The 21,338-nt window shown below is 37.0% G+C and overlaps 1 protein-coding gene across 6 annotated transcripts in view; it reads right to left on the reverse strand.

Moving 5' to 3' along the window:
* Tango5 (Transport and Golgi organization 5) overlaps positions 1 to 21,338 on the reverse strand; it is a 62,791-nt gene that overhangs the window by 8,817 nt on the left and 32,636 nt on the right. For all 6 annotated transcript variants that reach the window (XM_067158767.2, XM_067158764.2, XM_067158766.2 and 3 more), the window contains 4 exons: positions 17,706 to 17,796; positions 17,434 to 17,624; positions 14,250 to 14,478; positions 2,699 to 2,779 (listed from right to left, as the gene is read on the reverse strand). In XM_067158767.2, the coding sequence (XP_067014868.2) occupies positions 2,699 to 2,779; positions 14,250 to 14,478; positions 17,434 to 17,624; positions 17,706 to 17,796 (592 nt within the window). The remainder of the gene's footprint in view (positions 1 to 2,698; positions 2,780 to 14,249; positions 14,479 to 17,433; positions 17,625 to 17,705; positions 17,797 to 21,338) is intronic.

A 21,338-nucleotide genomic window follows, 5' to 3' on the forward strand; every position in this document is an offset into this window, starting at 1 on the left:
CCTAGTTGGGCGTTGAAGTTGCCTATTAATAATTTTACATGGTGTTTGGGGATGTTATCTATGGTCTGGTCCAATAGGTTCCAAAATTCTTCTGTTTCCTCATGGTCTTTTGAGGAGTTGTTTTTATCATTACTGGGAGCATGGTCATTTATTATAGTATAGATTTTATTAGATGCTTTTAAGGCGAGCGTTGAGAGTCGTGGAGACTGTGATTTGAATTTTTGAACTGAGTTTATTATTTTAAGGCTGACCAAAAATCCTGTTCCAAATTGTGGGACATTCTTCATCACACTCTTCCCAGGTATACCTTCATAAAGTCTGTACCCTTGAGATTCCAAGGCATCCTGGTCAGTAATCGAAACAGACTTCCAACGTATTAGGTCGTGTTACGTACATGTAGTACGTGTTGAAGAGATGTTAAGTCATCATCATCATCCTAAACCATCTCCAGTTTCCCGGGTGTGGTATATGAGCCTCCTCCATCTCATCCTGTCCTTGTACCATTCTTCCTCCACCAACTTGTCCCAATCATGACCTCTCAGCATTACATCGCTCTTAACTAAATCTATCCATTTCCTTCGTGGCCTTCCCACGGGTCGTCTTCCTTCTACCTTTCTGTCAAATTCCTTCCTTGCAGTTCTGTTTACTGGCATCCTCTTCATGTGACCAAACCACTTCAGTCTTGATATCTGAATCTTATTTAGGAGAGAATTGTCTATTCCTACTTCTTCTCTTATTTTCTCATTCCTAATCTTGTCTTTCCTGGGATCCGGCTGGCCATTTTTGTTCTGTACTTAACATCTCTTCAACACGTACTACATGTACGTAACACGACCTAATACGTTGAAAGTCTGTTTCGATTACAATGCGGTTGTGAAAATTCAATATTCATCCTGGTCAGTGTTTCTAATTTCCTGTAATCCCATGATAAGAATTTTGTGTTTAAAGAATAAGAACAACAGAAACTGATAAACATGAACCCAAAAATACCTAAGGCAAAGGCTCTGAGCAAAATACATGAAAATAACATACTCATCCGACAATCATAAATAGCAGGAATAACCGCACTTATAACACATCAAAATTTATACACCAATTTCTAAACTAACATTACTAACTTAAAAATAAATCTTCAGTCAGAACACCGATAGAATTCTGTGAAAGATTAATAAAGTGCAACCTGCAGCCCCATTACAAAATAATCTTGTTTGATATTACTTTTTTGTTTTTGCTATTTGCTTTACGTCGCACCGACACAGATAGGTCTTATGACGACGATGGGACAGAAAGGGCCTAGGAATTGGAAGGAAGTGGCCATGGCCTTAATTAAGGTACATCCCCAACATTTGCCTGGTGGAAAATGGGAAACCATGGAAAACCATCTTCAGGGCTGCTGACAGTGGGGTTCGAACCCACTATCTCCCGGACGCGAGCTCATAGCTGCACGCTCCTAACCACACGGCCAACTCGCCCGATGAACAATGGTTCATTAAATTTTCTAGATGTAACACGCACAGATTTAGGATCTGATTTTCAGATATACAGAAAACTGATACACCCCCAATTACCAAAGATTCCCTTCATCCGAAATCCCATAAACAGGCATCCTTTATCACCTGTTAACTTAAGGAAAGAACTTAGATTTATAAAAGAACTAGCACTAACTAACGGTTACAGAGACGATAAATCGAATCATTAACAAAGTAAAATCCGCCCACAGTTCCTTCCCCTACGCCTCCTACTCTCTCTCCACCACACCCGCCCCACGCATATAACACAAGAAGCCGAAACACGATAACAAATAGTCACAGTACTGCAAAAAGCACAGCTAGGCACTAAAGTGTGAATAAAGGGGTAAGTGAAATTCCAACCACAAGAATTTCTCATTACAACTACAAACAACACACTCATAATATTATTTTGTTACACACACATTCATCCACAATTGTTGCAGTAAAACAATACGTCAGCAACTAAGCAACATTTATTGGTGTCCCTTTTAACCACTCTTTAATAACAAACAGATCAGTGTTAGAGTAGGCTAACTCAAACCAGGTGAAGAACGGGGAGGACTACTAGTAAGATGATTCCAACAGACCACAAACCTTCAATGCACACTCTTTTAATAATGTAGTGGTTTCTCAACTAAACTGAAAGTACAATGAAGGAGAAAAACATTGCAAGCTTAATTTTCTAACATCATTCGTTTCAAATAGGACATATAAACTTACAAAATAACTTAGCACTAAATAGTGTTAGTAAAAACTGGGAACTAACAATATTTTTAGCCAAATCTTACAAATGTTTAGAACATTACTATGACTTGGACATCAGTAAATTGTGATCAATGTGTAGTCCATCACAGCTATATTTTAATTTGTTAATTCTTTTTAATTATTGTTAACTAGTGGTAATATTCTAATGGTGTAAAATAATTTTAATGATCAAATTGTTTATATGAAAGTTCAATGTAAAGACTTAACCTTGAGATATTTGTTCAAATGAGGCTGAAGATGCTCAATATAACGAGTGAAACATGTTCCTGTTAGTGTTGTTTTGTAATAAAATGTCCTTCTAGAGATGAACATTTTTATGTACTGAATTAGGTGGGAAATAAAACAAGAATTGAAACAATTAGTTCTACTGTAGTCGAAACTGAAAGGAATGGCTTCTACCATAACTGAAGAGTCATACTTACCGAAGCACAGGCAAGGATTCCCAGGAAACCAACTCTCTCCACTATCTTTTCAACAAAAAGTTTTGCTCTATCGATGATAGTCTGCAACATATAAGTGAAAATGTAGTACAAGGCTGTTGAAAACAAATAACAAAAGCAATACAATCTAATGAGAAGCTACTACATGCAATGAATCCTCTGTTTTACTCTTAACAAGGAGCCAATGTAACCAAACCGAAGTAAAACACAAAACAACAATCCTCACAATTATCATTTTTAAAATATAGTAAAATCTCCAGTTTAACATTTGTTAATGGATGTATGTTGTATGTTGGGTATTCAGCCTGAAGGCTGGTTTGATCCTCTGCAGCTCCGCCAACAGCTGTCATAAATAGCCTAGGCGTCACTGAAGAGACGTACTAGAGAAATGAGGAGTGAGGTAGTTTCCCGTTGCTTTCCTCACCGAGCCAGCAGCTGCTGTTACATTATCAGTCTGCCAAGCCCACTGAAATGCATGCACCAACCGACCCTATGAGGGATACTTTCACACCATTCATAACAGGGACTGGCTGCATAAGGAATGGTATTACTAGCATCGCTCATACCTCAGTCACTTTCATACTGTCAAAGCCAAGGATGAGATTGAGACAGGCCAATGAAAGTAACACATTTGATATAGCCCATACCAGAAGCCATAGTGCACGGTAAACACTACATCTCGCCAGCAAATAAAATCCTTTAAAGACACGTAAAAGATATGTAAAACAGACATGTCCTCCTTCATTTCTCCTGGACATAAATTTAACTCTCAATTAGGGACATTTCAAGTAAGTGGAAAATCAATTAGGCCTACACAAATAAATGATAGAAAGGTAAAATGTGTTACTTTGTTCTCTTCGTGTTTCAGCACTTCTTCATTATGTAGTAAGAATTAGAGCAATTTTATTTCTCTAAGACCGATTCTGATGCATTTTGTTTCATTTCCAAGTTAAAACACCACATAGTCAACGAAAATGCAATATGTATATGGGGGAAAACTGTTCTCAATTTTGCAAGTACTACACAATTAATTTACGTACGTAAAATAAGCAAAAAGCACAGGAAAGTCATCTCCGTACAGGCCATGAAGGCCCCTGGAGGATTGGAAGGTAAAGGCTTCTACTATCCATAACTTACTACCAACCTGGAACAATACACATCCTAAATACTTGAAATTATCTACCTGTTCCATCCCTAATCTGACATTCAATCCTCTTGAATTTCTTACCTACCATGGAAGAAAAATAAAGAAGCAAGTCTCGTGATGATTACACAAGAAAGAGGCCTTCAAATTGTGGAAAGTTCCAAGTATGTGGACATGGATATCAGTAAAAGTGTACAAGATTTTATCGGTGTATGAGGAACTTGATCTCGGAGTGTTATGAGCGGGTAGAGTAGTCAGCTCTACGTCTGGAAAATTAACCTGGCTGGTACTCGTGTTTGGTGTAGGCTGAGTAAACCTCATGGGCTGTCCAGAAGCAAGTGGACTTCTTGTTCCAAAACTTTTCGACCTCTTGACGGGGAATCAACCTCAACATCCTTCAAAATTTACCTAGGTAGAGCACATAAAGTTTTCAATACTAACTTCAATAAATACATAAAAAGAAAAATAGTTGTTTTTACAAAATAGCACATTACTGCAAACGTACAGTTTTGAATTTTCAATCCATCTACTGCATGTGCATCTTTCCCCAACACGGACTCCTCCCTATTATGGAACCTTAGGTTTTACTGCGTTCTATTACACTTTGAGAGAACCACTTGTTTAGATGCTAGACTGAAAGTAAAAGAAGAGGAAATTATGGAATGGTATCACGTGGAACAACAGATGCCATTTTTTGCAGCCTCACAGCTTATGGAGAAACACCAGGAGAAGGTCCATCCACTGCACATAGCATTCCTAGATCTACAGAAGGGTTTTGTTCGTGTCCCACATCAGCTGATCTGGTACGCACTCCGTGAACATGTGTGCCTGATAAGACTTGTCAACTGTGTGTGATATATGGCTAGCCTTTCTGACAGTTTCCCAGTGATGGGTGGAGTGCATCAAGTTTCAGTACTGTTACCAGTTCTATCCATTGTGGTCATGGACACCATTACACATGACTTACACATACCTGCCAACTTTGCAAAACAAAAATCAGGAGATTTGAACATGAAAATCAGGAAAAATCAGGAATAATAATAATAATAATAATAATAATAATAATAATAATAATAATAATAATAATAATAATAATAATAATAATAATAATAATAATAATAATAATAATAATAATAATAATAATAATAATAATCGTATGGCCTCAGCTACCGTGTGCAGACATTTCAATTTGACGCCATCTGGCTGTCTGCTCGTCAATTTCGACGTTCCGTTTTACTCTAGGCCCCCACTAGATGGCAGACCGAGTAAACCGAAACTTTCTTGGGCGTCTATGGCTGAGATTTAATGAATTTTGTCGGGTAAACACCAAATGTGTTACCAGAGATTTTTTACATGCTGACATCGTACGACATGGAGTGTCGAATGGACTTTTTTCCACCCTTCAAAAATCCAACTACCTCTGCCGGGTTTGAACCCGCTATCTTGGGATCCGGAGGCCGACACTCTACCGCTGATCCACAGAGGCAGCTAGGAAAAATCGGGAGGAATCAGGAGATACAATTGCTCAAAACCGAAATACAGGAGTACTATGGTACATTATAATACTTATTGTCCGAAAACACGAGTGTTGCTATACGACGCTACAAGGTTGAAAATTACACATCTCTAGTACCTCACAGGAAGTATGTCCGACTCGTTGGCTGAATGGTCAGCGTACTGGCCTTCGGTTCAGAGGGTCCCGGGTTCGATTCCCGGCCGGGTCTGGGATTTTAACCTTTATTGGTCAATTCCAATGGCTCGGGTGCTGGGTATTTGTGCTGTCCCCAACATCCCTGCAACTCACACACCACACATAACACTATCCTCCACCACAATAACACGCAGTTACCTACACATGGCAGATGCCGCCCACCCTTATCGGAGGGTCTGCCTTACAAGGGCTGCACTCGGCTAGAAATAGTCATTGAAATAATAACATTAAGTTATTTATTAGACCACCTAATCAATACAAAATCGTCTTGGATGATTTACATAAATTTGTTAGCTAATAGTGGGACATGTTTCGCCTTCTCTGAAGGCATCATCAGCCATAGTCTTAACCTTAAATTAAAAATAAGCGTCTAAATAACATGTAGTGATGAAATGAATTTTAAAATCTTGAAGAGATTTGAAGTAAAATAACATTAAAAATAACAATGATGGTTTGAAAATACAATGTGATGAGATACAATAGTGGAAGTATTAACAAAATTAACCTTAGAAGGCTGCTAAAATAAGTACAATGGAATAAAACAACAGATTGTTATACAACAAGTAGTAAGATTGCATAAAAGTAAAGTTGATAGTAATGGCGGTTATAATTAGACGATGGCGAAAAATCTTATGTAATCAAAGTAAAGAGGAGAGAGTAAAAGTCAAAGTTAGTCGAGAGATCCGAAGTTCATTATGATCTAGAAGATAAAGGATGAAAGTCAGATGCATATGGTGAAGTTGTAGAACACGTTGAGGATATGAAGTTGGTGAATAGAAGTTGAAGAACAGTTTCAAATAGGATCACTATGGACCATCTCAAAATTTGAAGTGATGTTCAAATGTTGTAAATTGTGAGTTTGTAGATATTCTAGTTGAAAAAGCATATACAAGTGGAATCTGTAAATGGAAGCAAGAAACGTAGAGTTAATTGTGTGAAAAGATATTTGAAAAATCTTGAAGTAGAATCGTATGCACTTACCACTTGACGGTGACAAAGATAGCTTGTAATATTATGAGTAAGAAGTATTTGCAACAGTAGACTTCTTGCTACGTGTGTTATAACTGAAGTTTTGTGTTGGAGGGGGATCTGTTTGCGTTGACGTAACTATTAGAGGGGGGCTGCTATTGGTGGGAGGGAAGGAAGAGAGTGTATTACTGCGCGTGTTGTAACGGTGTAAGGCTATTGGAGGGAGCGATGTTCCGGTGGGTGTGGCTATGGGTTTATTGGTTGTATTTGAATTAGAGGTACTAGCGGTGGGGGGAAGGGAGGGGGGTATATTAGCTGTAGGGGAGGTGGGAACTCTAATTGATGTGAGGTTGAAGATTTTTAAGAATTTGTTGGTGAGGGAAGTTGATTCTCGTAATAAAATAAGAATCTGTTCATACAAGGGGCTTTTTTTATCAATAGTGTCATTTAGATTTTTATCTTTATTAAAATGTTGGTCGAGGAAAATAAATAAGTTTTCATATTCTGTCATGAGTTTGCTTTTATCAACTCTTTTTAGGATATGGAGGTCTTGTTCTATTGTGGTGAATTTATGCCCGGTGTCCCTCATATGGTTGGCCATTGCGGAGAATTTGTTGTGTTTTTGGGCATTGTAATGCTCGGCGTATCTGGTAGAGAAGCTGCGGCCAGTTTGGCCAACATAAGAAAAATTACATGTAGAGCATTTCAATCTGTATATTCCTGATCCAGAGTAACTATTGTCTGTGATGTTGATAGAGTTGTGATTGAAGAATAAATTGCGATTAGTGTTTTTTGTTGTGTAGGCTATTTTTATTTCGTGCTTCATTAATGAATTGGTTATCGGGTAAATGCTATGGTTAGTGAACGTGAATTTAGCGTATTTTGGTTTGACGGGTTTTAATGGAGTTAAATTGGTAGCTAGTTTTAGTTTGGTTTTATTGATGATTTTATCAATCATATTCGTGTTAAATCCATTGAATTTAGCTATTTCCTTGATGAATAGTAATTCTTTCTTTAAATTAGTAGAGGACATAGGGATCTTTAATGCTCTATATATTAAACTGTGATAAGTGGCTTTTTTATGTGAGTTGGGATGTAAAGAATCATTTTTTATGGTTGTTGGAGAAAAGGTGGGTTTTCTGTATATTTGGAAGTCGAATTTGTTCAATGCTCGTGTGATTTTGATATCTAAGAAGTTCAGAGAGTTATTGAACTCATCTTCTTTAGTGAATTTAATATTATTATCTAAGTTGTTGAGGAATGATAGTATGTTATTGCTGTTGTTGATTTGTTTATCAATGATAGCTATGGTATCATCAACATAGCGATGCCAAAGACAGAGTCCGTTGATGTTATTAATAATCTTACTATGTTCGAGATTATCTAAGTATATGTCGGCTAGTATTCCAGATAACGGGTCTCCCATCGCTAGACCTTCTTGTTTGTAAATTTTCTTATTGAAGGTAAAATAGTTGTTGTCTAAAACGAAATTAAGTAATTTTAACCATTATCAATTTCGATTTTACTCAATGTGCTATGTTTCAACAGATTGTTTTTTATGATGTTAATAGTATTGTTGATAGGGATATTAGTATACATGTTGGTGATGTCAAAAGAACATAAAACGTGGTTTGGTTGTAGACTGAACTTATTTAGGGAATTACAGAGTTCGATCGAGTTCTTTATGGGGTTGGAGTTGTGAAATTTGAAGTGTTTTTTTAGGAATTTGTGTAGGAATTGAGAGGTTTTATAGGTAGGACTATTGATACTATTAATTATAGGTCGAATGGGGACATCTTTTTTATGAATTTTGGGCAGTGATCTGACTGTAGGTAATTTTGGGTTCATTACAGTTAATTTCTGATAATCTTGATCATTTAAAATGAAGTTAGAATTTTTCAGAAGGTTCTTTAAGTTACGCTGTATTTTGTTTGTAGGATCTTTGTTAATTAAGGTATAGGTATTGTCTGAAAAAAAGGTTTCAGTTTTATTGATGTAATCTTGTTTGTTCATTATTACTATGGTGTTGCCCTTATCTGCTTTTGTAATTACTACGTTGTTGCTATGGATTTTGGATTTCAGGTTTAGAATTTGTTTCGAGACATTGTGGTTATTATTAGATGTTATCTCATTAATCAAAGTTGGGAGTTTCTTTTTTACTTCATATCGTACGTCATTCTGTTTATCAATTGGGATTTGTTTATCGATATTAGTTTCGGTTTCAGCGATGGTAGTGATGATGTCTTCTGCCTTTTTGTGATTAGGCCAATTATGTTTGATGCCTTTATCTAATAGATTTAATTCTTGGTTAGAGAAGGTTGCATTAGATAGGTTGATTGTAGTGGGAATGTTAGTCAAATGGGAAGGGGACACTTTGTTGTTTGTATTTTGGTCAGGAGTTTTACATTTGTTTTCTTGAAGACTAAGTAATTTATGGTTTAGGGTTTTCTGTTTCTTGTCTAATACGTAAGATAGTTTGAGGTCAGTGTACCTTAAAAATGAGCTCCATTCAAGTGGGGGTAATTTCTGAGAGATGGTCAAATGAGTCCTATATAATTGTAAATTTAGTAAAGATTTCTTCTTGTATAATAGTTTAATTTCATTTTTCAACCATATGTTGTTTACTTTCTTTTGAGTGGCATTAGATTTTGAATAGGGATGACTTTTTCTTTGTAAAGATTTGAGAAATTTAGGTACCAACTCTAATTTCAAGCAATCTTTAAGAAACTTGATATCTCTAGAAATCTTGCCTATTTTAATTTTTAGGTTTAAGTACTTGTTAGGTTTTACTATTGCCTGGTTGGCATTGACATTACATGTAATAAATATCATTTTTGGTCCGTATTGATGATGTAGATTGAAATAATAACATTAAGTTATTTATTAGACCACCTAATCAATACAAAATCGTCTTGGATGATTTACATAAATTTGTTAGCTAATAGTGGGACATGTTTCGCCTTCTCTGAAGGCATCATCAGCCATAGTCTTAACCTTAAATTAAAAATAAGCGTCTAAATAACATGTAGTGATGAAATGAATTTTAAAATCTTGAAGAGATTTGAAGTAAAATAACATTAAAAATAACAATTTAATTTCGTTTTAGACAACAACTATTTTACCTTCAATAAGAAAATTTACAAACAAGAAGGTCTAGCGATGGGAGACCCGTTATCTGGAATACTAGCCGACATATACTTAGATAATCTCGAACATAGTAAGATTATTAATAACATCAACGGACTCTGTCTTTGGCATCGCTATGTTGATGACACCATAGCTATCATTGATAAACAAATCAACAACAGCAATAACATACTATCATTCCTCAACAACTTAGATAATAATATTAAATTCACTAAAGAAGATGAGTTCAATAACTCTCTGAACTTCTTAGATATCAAAATCACACGAGCATTGAACAAATTCGACTTCCAAATATACAGAAAACCCACCTTTTCTCCAACAACCATAAAAAATGATTCTTTACATCCCAACTCACATAAAAAAGCCACTTATCACAGTTTAATATATAGAGCATTAAAGATCCCTATGTCCTCTACTAATTTAAAGAAAGAATTACTATTCATCAAGGAAATAGCTAAATTCAATGGATTTAACACGAATATGATTGATAAAATCATCAATAAAACCAAACTAAAACTAGCTACCAATTTAACTCCATTAAAACCCGTCAAACCAAAATACGCTAAATTCACGTTCACTAACCATAGCATTTACCCGATAACCAATTCATTAATGAAGCACGAAATAAAAATAGCCTACACAACAAAAAACACTAATCGCAATTTATTCTTCAATCACAACTCTATCAACATCACAGACAATAGTTACTCTGGATCAGGAATATACAGATTGAAATGCTCTACATGTAATTTTTCTTATGTTGGCCAAACTGGCCGCAGCTTCTCTACCAGATACGCCGAGCATTACAATGCCCAAAAACACAACAAATTCTCCGCAATGGCCAACCATATGAGGGACACCGGGCATAAATTCACCACAATAGAACAAGACCTCCATATCCTAAAAAGAGTTGATAAAAGCAAACTCATGACAGAATATGAAAACTTATTTATTTTCCTCGACCAACATTTTAATAAAGATAAAAATCTAAATGACACTATTGATAAAAAAAGCCCCTTGTATGAACAGATTCTTATTTTATTACGAGAATCAACTTCCCTCACCAACAAATTCTTAAAAATCTTCAACCTCACATCAATTAGAGTTCCCACCTCCCCTACAGCTAATATACCCCCCTCCCTTCCCCCCACCGCTAGTACCTCTAATTCAAATACAACCAATAAACCCATAGCCACACCCACCGGAACATCGCTCCCTCCAATAGCCTTACACCGTTACAACACGCGCAGTAATACACTCTCTTCCTTCCCTCCCACCAATAGCAGCCCCCCTCTAATAGTTACGTCAACGCAAACAGATCCCCCTCCAACACAAAACTTCAGTTATAACACACGTAGCAAGAAGTCTACTGTTGCAAATACTTCTTACTCATAATATTACAAGCTATCTTTGTCACCGTCAAGTGGTAAGTGCATACGATTCTACTTCAAGATTTTTCAAATATCTTTTCACACAATTAACTCTACGTTTCTTGCTTCCATTTACAGATTCCACTTGTATATGCTTTTTCAACTAGAATATCTACAAACTCACAATTTACAACATTTGAACATCACTTCAAATTTTGAGATGGTCCATAGTGATCCTATTTGAAACTGTTCTTCAACTTCTATTCACCAACTTCATATCCTCAACGTGTTCTACAACTTCACCATATGCATCTGACTTTCATCCTTTATCTTCTAGATCATAATGAACTTCGGATCTCTCGACTAACTTTGACTTTTACTCTCTCCTCTTTACTTTGATTACATAAGATTTTTCGCCATCGTCTAATTATAACCGCCATTACTATCAACTTTACTTTTATGCAATCTTACTACTTGTTGTATAACAATCTGTTGTTTTATTCCATTGTACTTATTTTAGCAGCCTTCTAAGGTTAATTTTGTTAATACTTCCACTATTGTATCTCATCACATTGTATTTTCAAACCATCATTGTTATTTTTAATGTTATTTTACTTCAAATCTCTTCAAGATTTTAAAATTCATTTCATCACTACATGTTATTTAGACGCTTATTTTTAATTTAAGGTTAAGACTATGGCTGATGATGCCTTCAGAGAAGGCGAAACATGTCCCACTATTAGCTAACAAATTTATGTAAATCATCCAAGACGATTTTGTATTGATTAGGTGGTCTAATAAATAACTTAATGTTATTATTTCAATCTACATCATCAATACGGACCAAAAATGATATTTATTACATGTAATAGAAATAGTCATACGAAATTTTTATTATTACAGGAAGTATGAGAGTGAGATGTTCGGTCTCTGATAAGTCTTCCGAAAATAGTATGAACTCATGCTCCACATGTGTGAATCAGTCATGCATTTACTGTAGATGCCATTAACTTAGCAAGTGCATAGAATATATTGCATCACGCGCCCGCGCGATTATGCGAATCACAATACTATTTTCTTTAAAGTAATAAATTTAAATTCGCCAGAATTGTCTCCGAATGGCTCCTAAAATCTCCAGAAAAGTCACTAGCCGCTATCTTTGAAATTGTCACTAATTTATTAAAACACTTCAAACCTAGCGACTAGTGTCTAGAATAGACTAGACTGATTTGAACGAACATGAACGTAGCACGTGACGAGAGATTGACGATCAAAATACGCGCCGTGATATTCAGGTTTCAATAAACATCGCACATTCGCGTGCATTTCTCGTATTAATAAACGTTGATATTTAACTTGAAAGCGGCAATGAGCGAAGGCTTCCGGCCACTAGCGTACAATGCTGAAATGGCGGGATTTGAAAAAAAATATTTTTAGTTCAACAAAAAATAAGCTACAATCGGGAGAAATAATAGAATAATCGGGAGGCGGGAAACAATGTCGAAAATCGGGAGTCTCACGCCTAAATCAGGAAAGTTGGCAAGTATGCTTACAGCTGAACATGCCCTGGACCAGGCTCTATGCTAATGATGTCGTGCTTGCTGGTAGTACGAAAAATTAACTGCAGAGACAAGTCCAGCCATTTTGGACTCCACCTGAATACACAGAAACTTCCTATCTTGAGTCTAGTTACTATGGAGTGCCAATTGTCACTAACATCTTTGTCATTGCTCTGAATACGATCCTGGTTGCGGGTTTGAATCGAGTAAGTGTATAATATTTATTTCATGACCTAATATCCCGAAAATAATATAATGTTATTTAGTGGTCGTGAAAGTCTGTTTTAAAGAACTCAAAGCTGTTAAGAAAAGTACGAAGTCTTACAAATCAAGTAAGCTATTTTCTGGTTCTCAACTTTTGACATGGAGCTTTAGTTATGAACTTGAGATGGTAGTTGTACATATTGTATATAATATTGTATTCATCATACAGTAAATAATAAATAAGGCATATGCAGAATGCAGAAGGCATTTTTCACAAAACTGCACTTTTATCTAATCAAAATGTAATGCTTTTTCCATGAATGTTCAAACTATGAACAAAATTTTTAGTATCATTGTACTGAGACATGAAAAAGAAATGTTTTCCTAAAGAAGTTCCTGGACAAAAATTAAATATATCATGTATAACATAAAACTTGGTCGTTCTTCTGCTGTGTTTGTTCAATCACAGATGAACTCCAGCTATAGATGACCGACATCTACACAAGTTCTATTATTTACTTCTGAAAGTGCAAAGCTCAAATAGTACTACAGTTGATGTATCTCATGTTCACAGTGGCCCATTACTGACGGCTTATAATACACAAAATTTCTTTGAAAAAGGAGAAAAAAATGTAAAATTCCACCTTAGTCAATACAATTCAATATACGGTAGCCTATATTAGAAAACACTTAAAAGGTCACAATAAAAAAACTTTGGTACATGTTTCAGCCAAATATCTAGGAATGTATGATATGGAGTTCAAAAATTAAAAAGAAATTGACAAAAATGTATAATAAAAATGTCCATCTTAATGGATGGATATCAGTCTTTTTCAAGAAACATATGCCTGGGTTCTTCATGAATCACTTTTTGAATGCTGACAAGACAAGAAGTGATTCATGATGAACCCACCCAGACATATGATTTTTGAAGAACACCAATATCCATTTTCATCAAGATGGGACATTCTTACACGATACATTTTTGTCAATTTTAATTATTTTTTAACTTCATATCATGTTTTTCCAGTCACTGTTTTATATGTGGCTGAAGAAGGCCTAGATATTTTGCTGAGACATGAACCAAAGTTTTTAATCGTGACCTTTTAAGTGTTTTCTAATATAGACTATATTGAATTGTATTGACTAAGGTGAATTTTTTATTTTTTCTCCTTTTCAAAAGGAATTTTGTGTATTAAGCTCAAGTAGTACAATATAATGCCCAAGCAATTGCACAACATGCCAGAGATCAACTCGGCTCTCGAGAATGAACAGAAAAATTGATAATTACAGACAAAAGAATGCAATGAGACATTTTACATTAGCTAGTTTCCTTCCCATTGCTGTGCATACAACTTTGAGAGAGATGACTGGACCAACAGGCAGGTTTCAGTTTGTGTGATGAAACAGAAACTGTTGCATAACTCACCATCGACTCTGGACTTTCCTTCTTTCGTTGCAGTTCTTCGAATTCTCGAAGGTCTTCCTCATCGTCAGGATCGTACCCGGACAGACGAGCAGCTCGCGCCATGAAATAGGGAGGCAGTTCGCCCAGCGCAGTGCCTGTTCCCCACATCATGGCTTCCAGACGTACTTTGGACATGATGTTCAGAATGCTAGCACCCCACTGTGGGTCCACTTTGTCTGGACAGATGATTCTGAGAAAGAGAAATTAGCCATCACCATGGTAATGAAACTGTAAATAATTTTGATATACTGAGCATCTAACTTAAATTTAGTAAAATTTACGATTTTATACATCAGCTATTAGAGATGCTTCTTAAATCCTAGCCTGGCGTGCAGCCATTGCCTGGGGTTGGTGTATTTCAGTGCCCTGGCACCTTCCTTACAGGAAAGAGAAAAACAAAAATTAAAAAATGAAGAGGGTGAACATAAGACCACTTTGGGTCCCTTGGCCACTATTTGGAGACAGGCAATGTTAGGTATTGTTTGGTCATGGTCTGGTGTGGCCTGATATCTATAGTTATAATGGACCAGTTGTGCATGCTATCGTGGCGCAGTGGCAATGAGTTGAACTGGTATTCATGAGGTCATACATTTGAACAAACTACAGCTTGTTCATTTTTTAAGAGAGAAAATACAAATGCCCCTGTCACTTTTATGATTGCTTTAGTAATTAACACAAGGGTCATTAATTTATTTATAATTATTTATTATAACATTTCAGAACTTGCACAAATAAAAAGTACCAGGTTGAAGGAGTATGGAGAATCCTCCCCAATGAAACTGTCTATCGAGAGATGACCCAGTTACCAGCACGATGAAGAAAAAAATAATCTCTTATTTCTTTCACATCTTACGATTACCAAAAACCAGGATTTTATGACAACTAGTGATGAGAAATCTGGGAAAGAAGACAGGAGGGCATTGGTTCAAAGGAATTCAAGAGGATCTCAAAACAGTTGGACTCAAAATTACAGATGCAGAGAAGAATAAAATGACCACCCTTCTTAAGAATCACAAATTTTCAACTGAAATGATGCACAGAAGGCCTGTAGAGATTTCAGATGAATTAAGAACACGAATGAAGAAGTACTGGGTAGATAAGAAGAATCAAACAGTACATCCTTCAAAGAAAAAGTGTACATGGAAGACTCAAGTGGTCCAATGTGGCCAATTAAGTTAATAATAACATTTCAGCTTCAAATAGAAAGAATGAAAATTTTATTCTCAGCATAAATATCTCTTGTGGCATAAACAAAACACTTAATGGCACCTGACTTATAAAAATTATTATTATTATTATTATTTTTTTTAAACTTGTTTTACGTTCCACCAACACAGAGAGGTCTTATGGCGACGATGGGATAGGAATGTACAAGTCTCGTGAACACTGTCAGCTAGTTCTTTCTGTGCACTCTCAAATGCTGATGTAGACATGCTCATAACTCCATTGTCATTTCTAAATGATTACTTAAACCTACACCTGGAATCACCAGGAAACTTGTTGGACACACTTGACAACAGACTGCCTTGTTGATGATCAAAAATAACACTTGAACTTGCTCCCATTTCACACTCTTCAACTCAGGTCGCAATACAAACAAAAGCAGCAGCAAGGAGAGGTATGCAATCTGTTGTTCCGAATGCATGCTAAATGCTTTAACATGTTATCCATTCCCCATTCTGTGAAGTGAAGTACTTCACACGCATTCTCTAGAACAGAGGTTCTCACACTGGGCATTCTGCCCCGCGGACACCCAGGGCTGTACGTGGGTGGGCTGGCAGGCGATGAGCGTAAGCTATTGAACCACAGTGACGTTGTGGCCACGTCACAGGCCGTGAAGTTCTCCCCGTCACTCTCAATAAATGGAGCGATGCCCGAGTTTGAAATGGAGGCAGAAAATAATGGGGGGAAAGAGAGCAGAAATCCACGTCATATTCAATTTACGTTGCAAGAAATACCTTATTTATGTTCAATGCAGTTTATGTATTTTGACCGGATACATTAAAGAGTTAGGCCAACAACCTCAAATATTTTTATAATGTACGTAATGATTTACAATTTTCACTATTAAATTTTAAGAAGTGCTTTGGAAACAGTTCTAATATAATACGGAGTTAAGGTGAATAAGCTGTGGATTGTGATTTTTAGGGCTTAAATTATCTGATAAACTCACTAACAATCCAATCATGCTTATCCGGAATAAAATTAGAGAGTTTATTTGTTTGAAGGCATAGTGTACATCTCTCTGGTGGATATATTTACATTGTTGTTGTGATGAAACTCCCTCTCGCCATTTAGAGGCTACCCGTTATCACCGGATGCCTGTTAAATTTTAAATACTACAGTATTTTCAGAAATTCAGTAAACAGGAAAAATCTTACAAGACTGTGGAAAATCATTGTCGCATTATTACTTGCTGCTTAATGAATAACAGGAATTTTACATTTTTTAAAATGGAAAGATTGTCATTCCAATACAAGGAATTGTAAATCATAGCTTGTAAGCTTAAACCCTGTACCTTTACAGACTGTAGCACAAAAATTATAACGTGTCAGTTTTCTTTCAATGAATAAATATAAGAAAATAAAACAGACCGTTTATATCGAGCGCAGTATAAATCAAACCGGAATATCTTGAAAAGGTCAAGTTTTTTTTTGGTTGCGATTATAAATTTTTATTTTAAATAATGTACCCCAATCAACACTTCGGTGGAGAGCTTTGTAATGTCAATGATCCCTCGCTTCCCGGTAAAGTGTGTTTGTTCCATTGCTTGACTGTGACGTATGCTTATTACTACGAAAGCTGCTCGCATTTATGTTATGCCAGCCCGGTCGCTCTGGGCTAGCCTCAATGGCCATCCAGCTAAACACCTCTGCTCTAGAAGCACATTGTAACGAATTATTTGCAGTGCTGAAAGCAAAATGAACTATAATGTGAAAGTGCACGAAGACAATAAAGAACATCAGCCAACTGACTCATTTCGCCCATGTGCTCTACATGTGCGTTTATTTACAGCAATGCTGCAGTAAAGATGAGCAGATTGAAGTAGTCTTCCATCGTCTCCCATGCCTACAATTTTATAGTCAGGATTTAGACGTGCAACTACCTTTAAAAAATCGAAGAGATTAAAGACCAGTTTACTTACTCGTCTGGGTACGGAGGCTCTGGAAAGTTGAGCCCTCCACATTCATAGGCTGCGAGCGTGACTGATGCTATGTGTGGACCCAAGTACAGAAGGAATGTATGCAAGCCTGTCCCCAGGCCGACCGACGACAGCACTCCGAGTCCTACCCAGTAGAAGCACCATAAAGAATATGTGCGCAAGGATGCCACATACTGGAAACAGAAAATAATCTCTAGAACACTGTTCTTGAGGAGATGAAAGATGGAAGGAGATCTGGACATATACTGACTCACTTTCTGGTGTGGACCGCCAATGTTGAAGAGTACTGTTGTGGCTGCTAAGACTAGAATTATTGCTCCCACAGCTTTACGGTGTTGGAGCAACCTGCCAACATAGCAAATAAAAACAGGCATAAGAACATGCTGGACATGGATGGGCTCTAAGCCCTTTAACATCTGTATTCATTTTTATCTTTGGTCTCTTCCCTTTATTTGACTTTCCAATTAACCCACATTCCCCTACTTCATGGCAAGAGATCTGTGAGGATGGGCCCCTCTCAACGGCTGGATATCCACTCCCCAGATATTGCTGGGAGGCAGAATCAAGTTTGTTGGCATTGAGAAGAGGTAGATATGGAAAAACTGGGATTAATGAGAGAATCTGTCTACGTAGGGACGGCTGTGTATGACAATACAGAGCTTACATGTAGAACCTCGATTATACGTTCTCGGAAACTACATTTTCCAGTATTATTTGTTCAAATTACGTGATCCCACAATCATCCCAATTAAATCACATTGTAAAAATCCTGCATTATCCGTTCCTCGAAGAAACGTTTTCCTGGATCAACCGTCCAGAAATTTCAGTACCATCAACGCTAAATCCTCGATCATGCGTTTTTCAAGAAATTGCATCTCACGAAAGGATGGCTATGGCATACTTTTGGATCTTGATGTTAAAGTTTCGTCGTTGCAGTAATTTGAGGAAGTACTGTACTGGAAAAAAAATCGGCGGCGAACTTGCATAAGGGACCATCTTAGCATCGCATTCGGGTGGTACTGTTTAGAGAATCTGTGGAAATGATGAAGCAGAGAGTGTCTGTTGTGTATCCTTCGCAATCTCAGCTCTGCGCCTGATGGCTCCGCAACACGCCGCAGCCCAGATCTTTCTCGACTCTACGAGGTTCCTGCAGTGCGCTTGCTTGTGACGTCAGCCAGCGCTATGAAAGAAGCTGCAATCCGCTCCTTCCTAGGACTCCTCAGTGTCTAACGCCAGATTACACTGCAAGTCGAACACGGAGGCTATCCCTCTTAAACATATGTATCGAACAGGTGGACGGAATTCTGGTTGTGAGGTCTCACCTCTAGACACTGCCTCACCTCCCGCTTCCTGTAACCAAGTCGAGCCCCGATGTCAGTATTCTACTCATCCCACAGTCCTCACTTAGGCTCCGACATTAACATTAGTATTCTACTAATTGTGAATATTTATGTCAGCTCCTGACAAGCCTACGGCAACTACTAGCATTCTGTTAGTACGAACTTGCATTGCGAATTACACTAGTAATTCTACAAGGCAGATAGTTTTCGACTATCTTGGACTCTCTCTTATTTATTATTATTATTATTATTTATTTATTTTCCTTAAATTGTACATGTACAATTTAGGGGTGGTAGATGGAGAAAGGGCAAGCCCCACATACACGAAAGTGCCTCCATCTCCACATGTGTACATAAACTCTACTGAATATTTACATACAAACTGACAGACTATCTCCGCAAGATAGATTCGTGTGTATATAGACTCTCATGTATATAAATATATATTTCAACAGACCCTCAGTCTACTGTAACCTCATCATTAGTTGCGCAGAAGTTCATCCAGCTTCAAGAAAAGTTTAGTTGTATTTATGTACATACTGTGTAAAACTGATTGAAACAAATCTCATTTTGACAGCTCTACTTGAAGACGGAACGAATTTCGTCAAATGTTCGTACATGCAAAATGTCTACATTATGTCCAGGGTTAGACGTTTATAATTTTTCCTTTTTTCGAGTGTATCACCGAACAGGTTTTCGGCATTTCCCTCAGGGCACTGTAGAGTCACTGGGCTTTTAGGAAGGAATTGAAAGTGCTCCTTCCTAAGTAACACACATTTACAGTAGTATTTTAATATTATCGTACCCGCTTATGTTATCGAGACCAGAAAAGATATTGCACCCTACATACATAAAGCCATGGGAGGTTTTGAGATTGCCTATTACTGTTTTCGTCCTAATATAAGAAAGGGAATTTCACGTTTGTGTTTAAATGTTGTAAAAACCACAGTCGTTTTATTTGTGCACGTTACATTTAAAGCTTTGCATAATTTCGAACTTGTACCGACCTGTACAGAGAGCGCGCTTTCCAGCTGACCTCAAGGTCGCGAATAATCGTAATTTCGGAAGAGTTAATGATATTTTTTCTCTTTCCAATTTGATTATGATAAGTGACGGGCAGAATTGAATTTAACCCTGACAGTAACATCATACGTTTTTCTGACGTGTTGTGCGAATGAATGCCATCTATTCCTCTTAAGGAGGGGAGAGTTATCCCCTCCACCACCTCTATTCCTTGTTCATTCCATCTGGTAACTTTAATGCAACTTTAAATAATAGGATTTGAGTGACACATCTTCGAAACGTGTGGTGTAACTAAAGCGATATTTATAGACGTGTTACTGTCAGGGTTAAGGCATTCGAGAACTTGAAGATCGATACTTACATTCGAAACAATTCAAAACCATATTCTCAAGTTCAATATAACCTTGAAAAGCCGATGTAGGCCTAGGCCTAATTTACGCGGTACAAGATTTCCATAAACCGACTACCGGTGACCAAATTACAATGGAAGATAAAAAAGAGGATTTCGCCACCATGTTGGGCGCTTTTGCATCTAATGTGCTTTATTTTATTTGATTAGAGAATTAAAAACTACTTGTGGCCGATTGTTGTTTGGCTTGCCGTTACGGGTATTAGATTAGATTAGAAGAGTTTGGCTCTGGCTCATCAAAGTTGCTGAACTGAAAAAAGTTTTCAGAGCAAAACTGACAAAGTTTCCAGGGTAAAACTGAATGTAAAGTTTCGAGATGTTAAAGTCGCGCACGGGTGATTAATGTGGTCTAACATGCCTGCCTCTCACCTGGAGGGCCCGGGTTCGATTACCGGCCAGGTCAGGCATTTTAACCTCGATATGAGGGCCGGTTCCAGGTTCACTCATTCAACGATTACCTTTAATTGAGGAGCTATTTAATGGTGAGATGGCGGCCCCAGTCTAGAGAGCCTGGAATAACGGCCGAGAGGATTCGTTACACTGACCATGTGTCACCTTGTAATCTGCAGGCCGTCAGACTGACGGAGGTCACTTGGTAGGCGGAAGGCCCATTGGGGCTGTAGTTTGGTTTGGTTTAGGGGTCTTTGTAAGATTATAAGTATACATATTTAATTTTTGTGATGTTTAGCCAAATTGTTGATGGTTCATTCGTTCCCGGATTTTCTGTTTTCTCATGTTGTACGTTTTTTTTCCGTGGTCCCTCCAAAAATGGAGAATCAAGGTTCCACTGTATTAAACTTCATTTTGGATCCATACTGACAATTATGTTAAATAAGTTGAAAAACTAGTATTTTTAGTTCCACCTAGTCAATACCTTTACATTAATTTATAATTCAAAGTTGTAAAAACATCATATTAAAACAACAGGACATGTTTTGGCCACATTAGGCTGTGTTCAGCTGTCTAGAAATAGCTTAAAATTAATATATTACAAGTTATGAAACATTAATATGACACACGAGGGCAAGTCAATAAGTATCTGCAATAAATTTTTATAATTTATTACAAAAAGAGTACAAAAGAGTATCATTTTTCAATGTAGTCACCCTGCATTT

The sequence above is a fragment of the Anabrus simplex genome, chromosome X (assembly GCF_040414725.1).
Source record: "Anabrus simplex isolate iqAnaSimp1 chromosome X, ASM4041472v1, whole genome shotgun sequence".
Taxonomy (NCBI): Eukaryota; Metazoa; Arthropoda; class Insecta; order Orthoptera; family Tettigoniidae; genus Anabrus; species Anabrus simplex.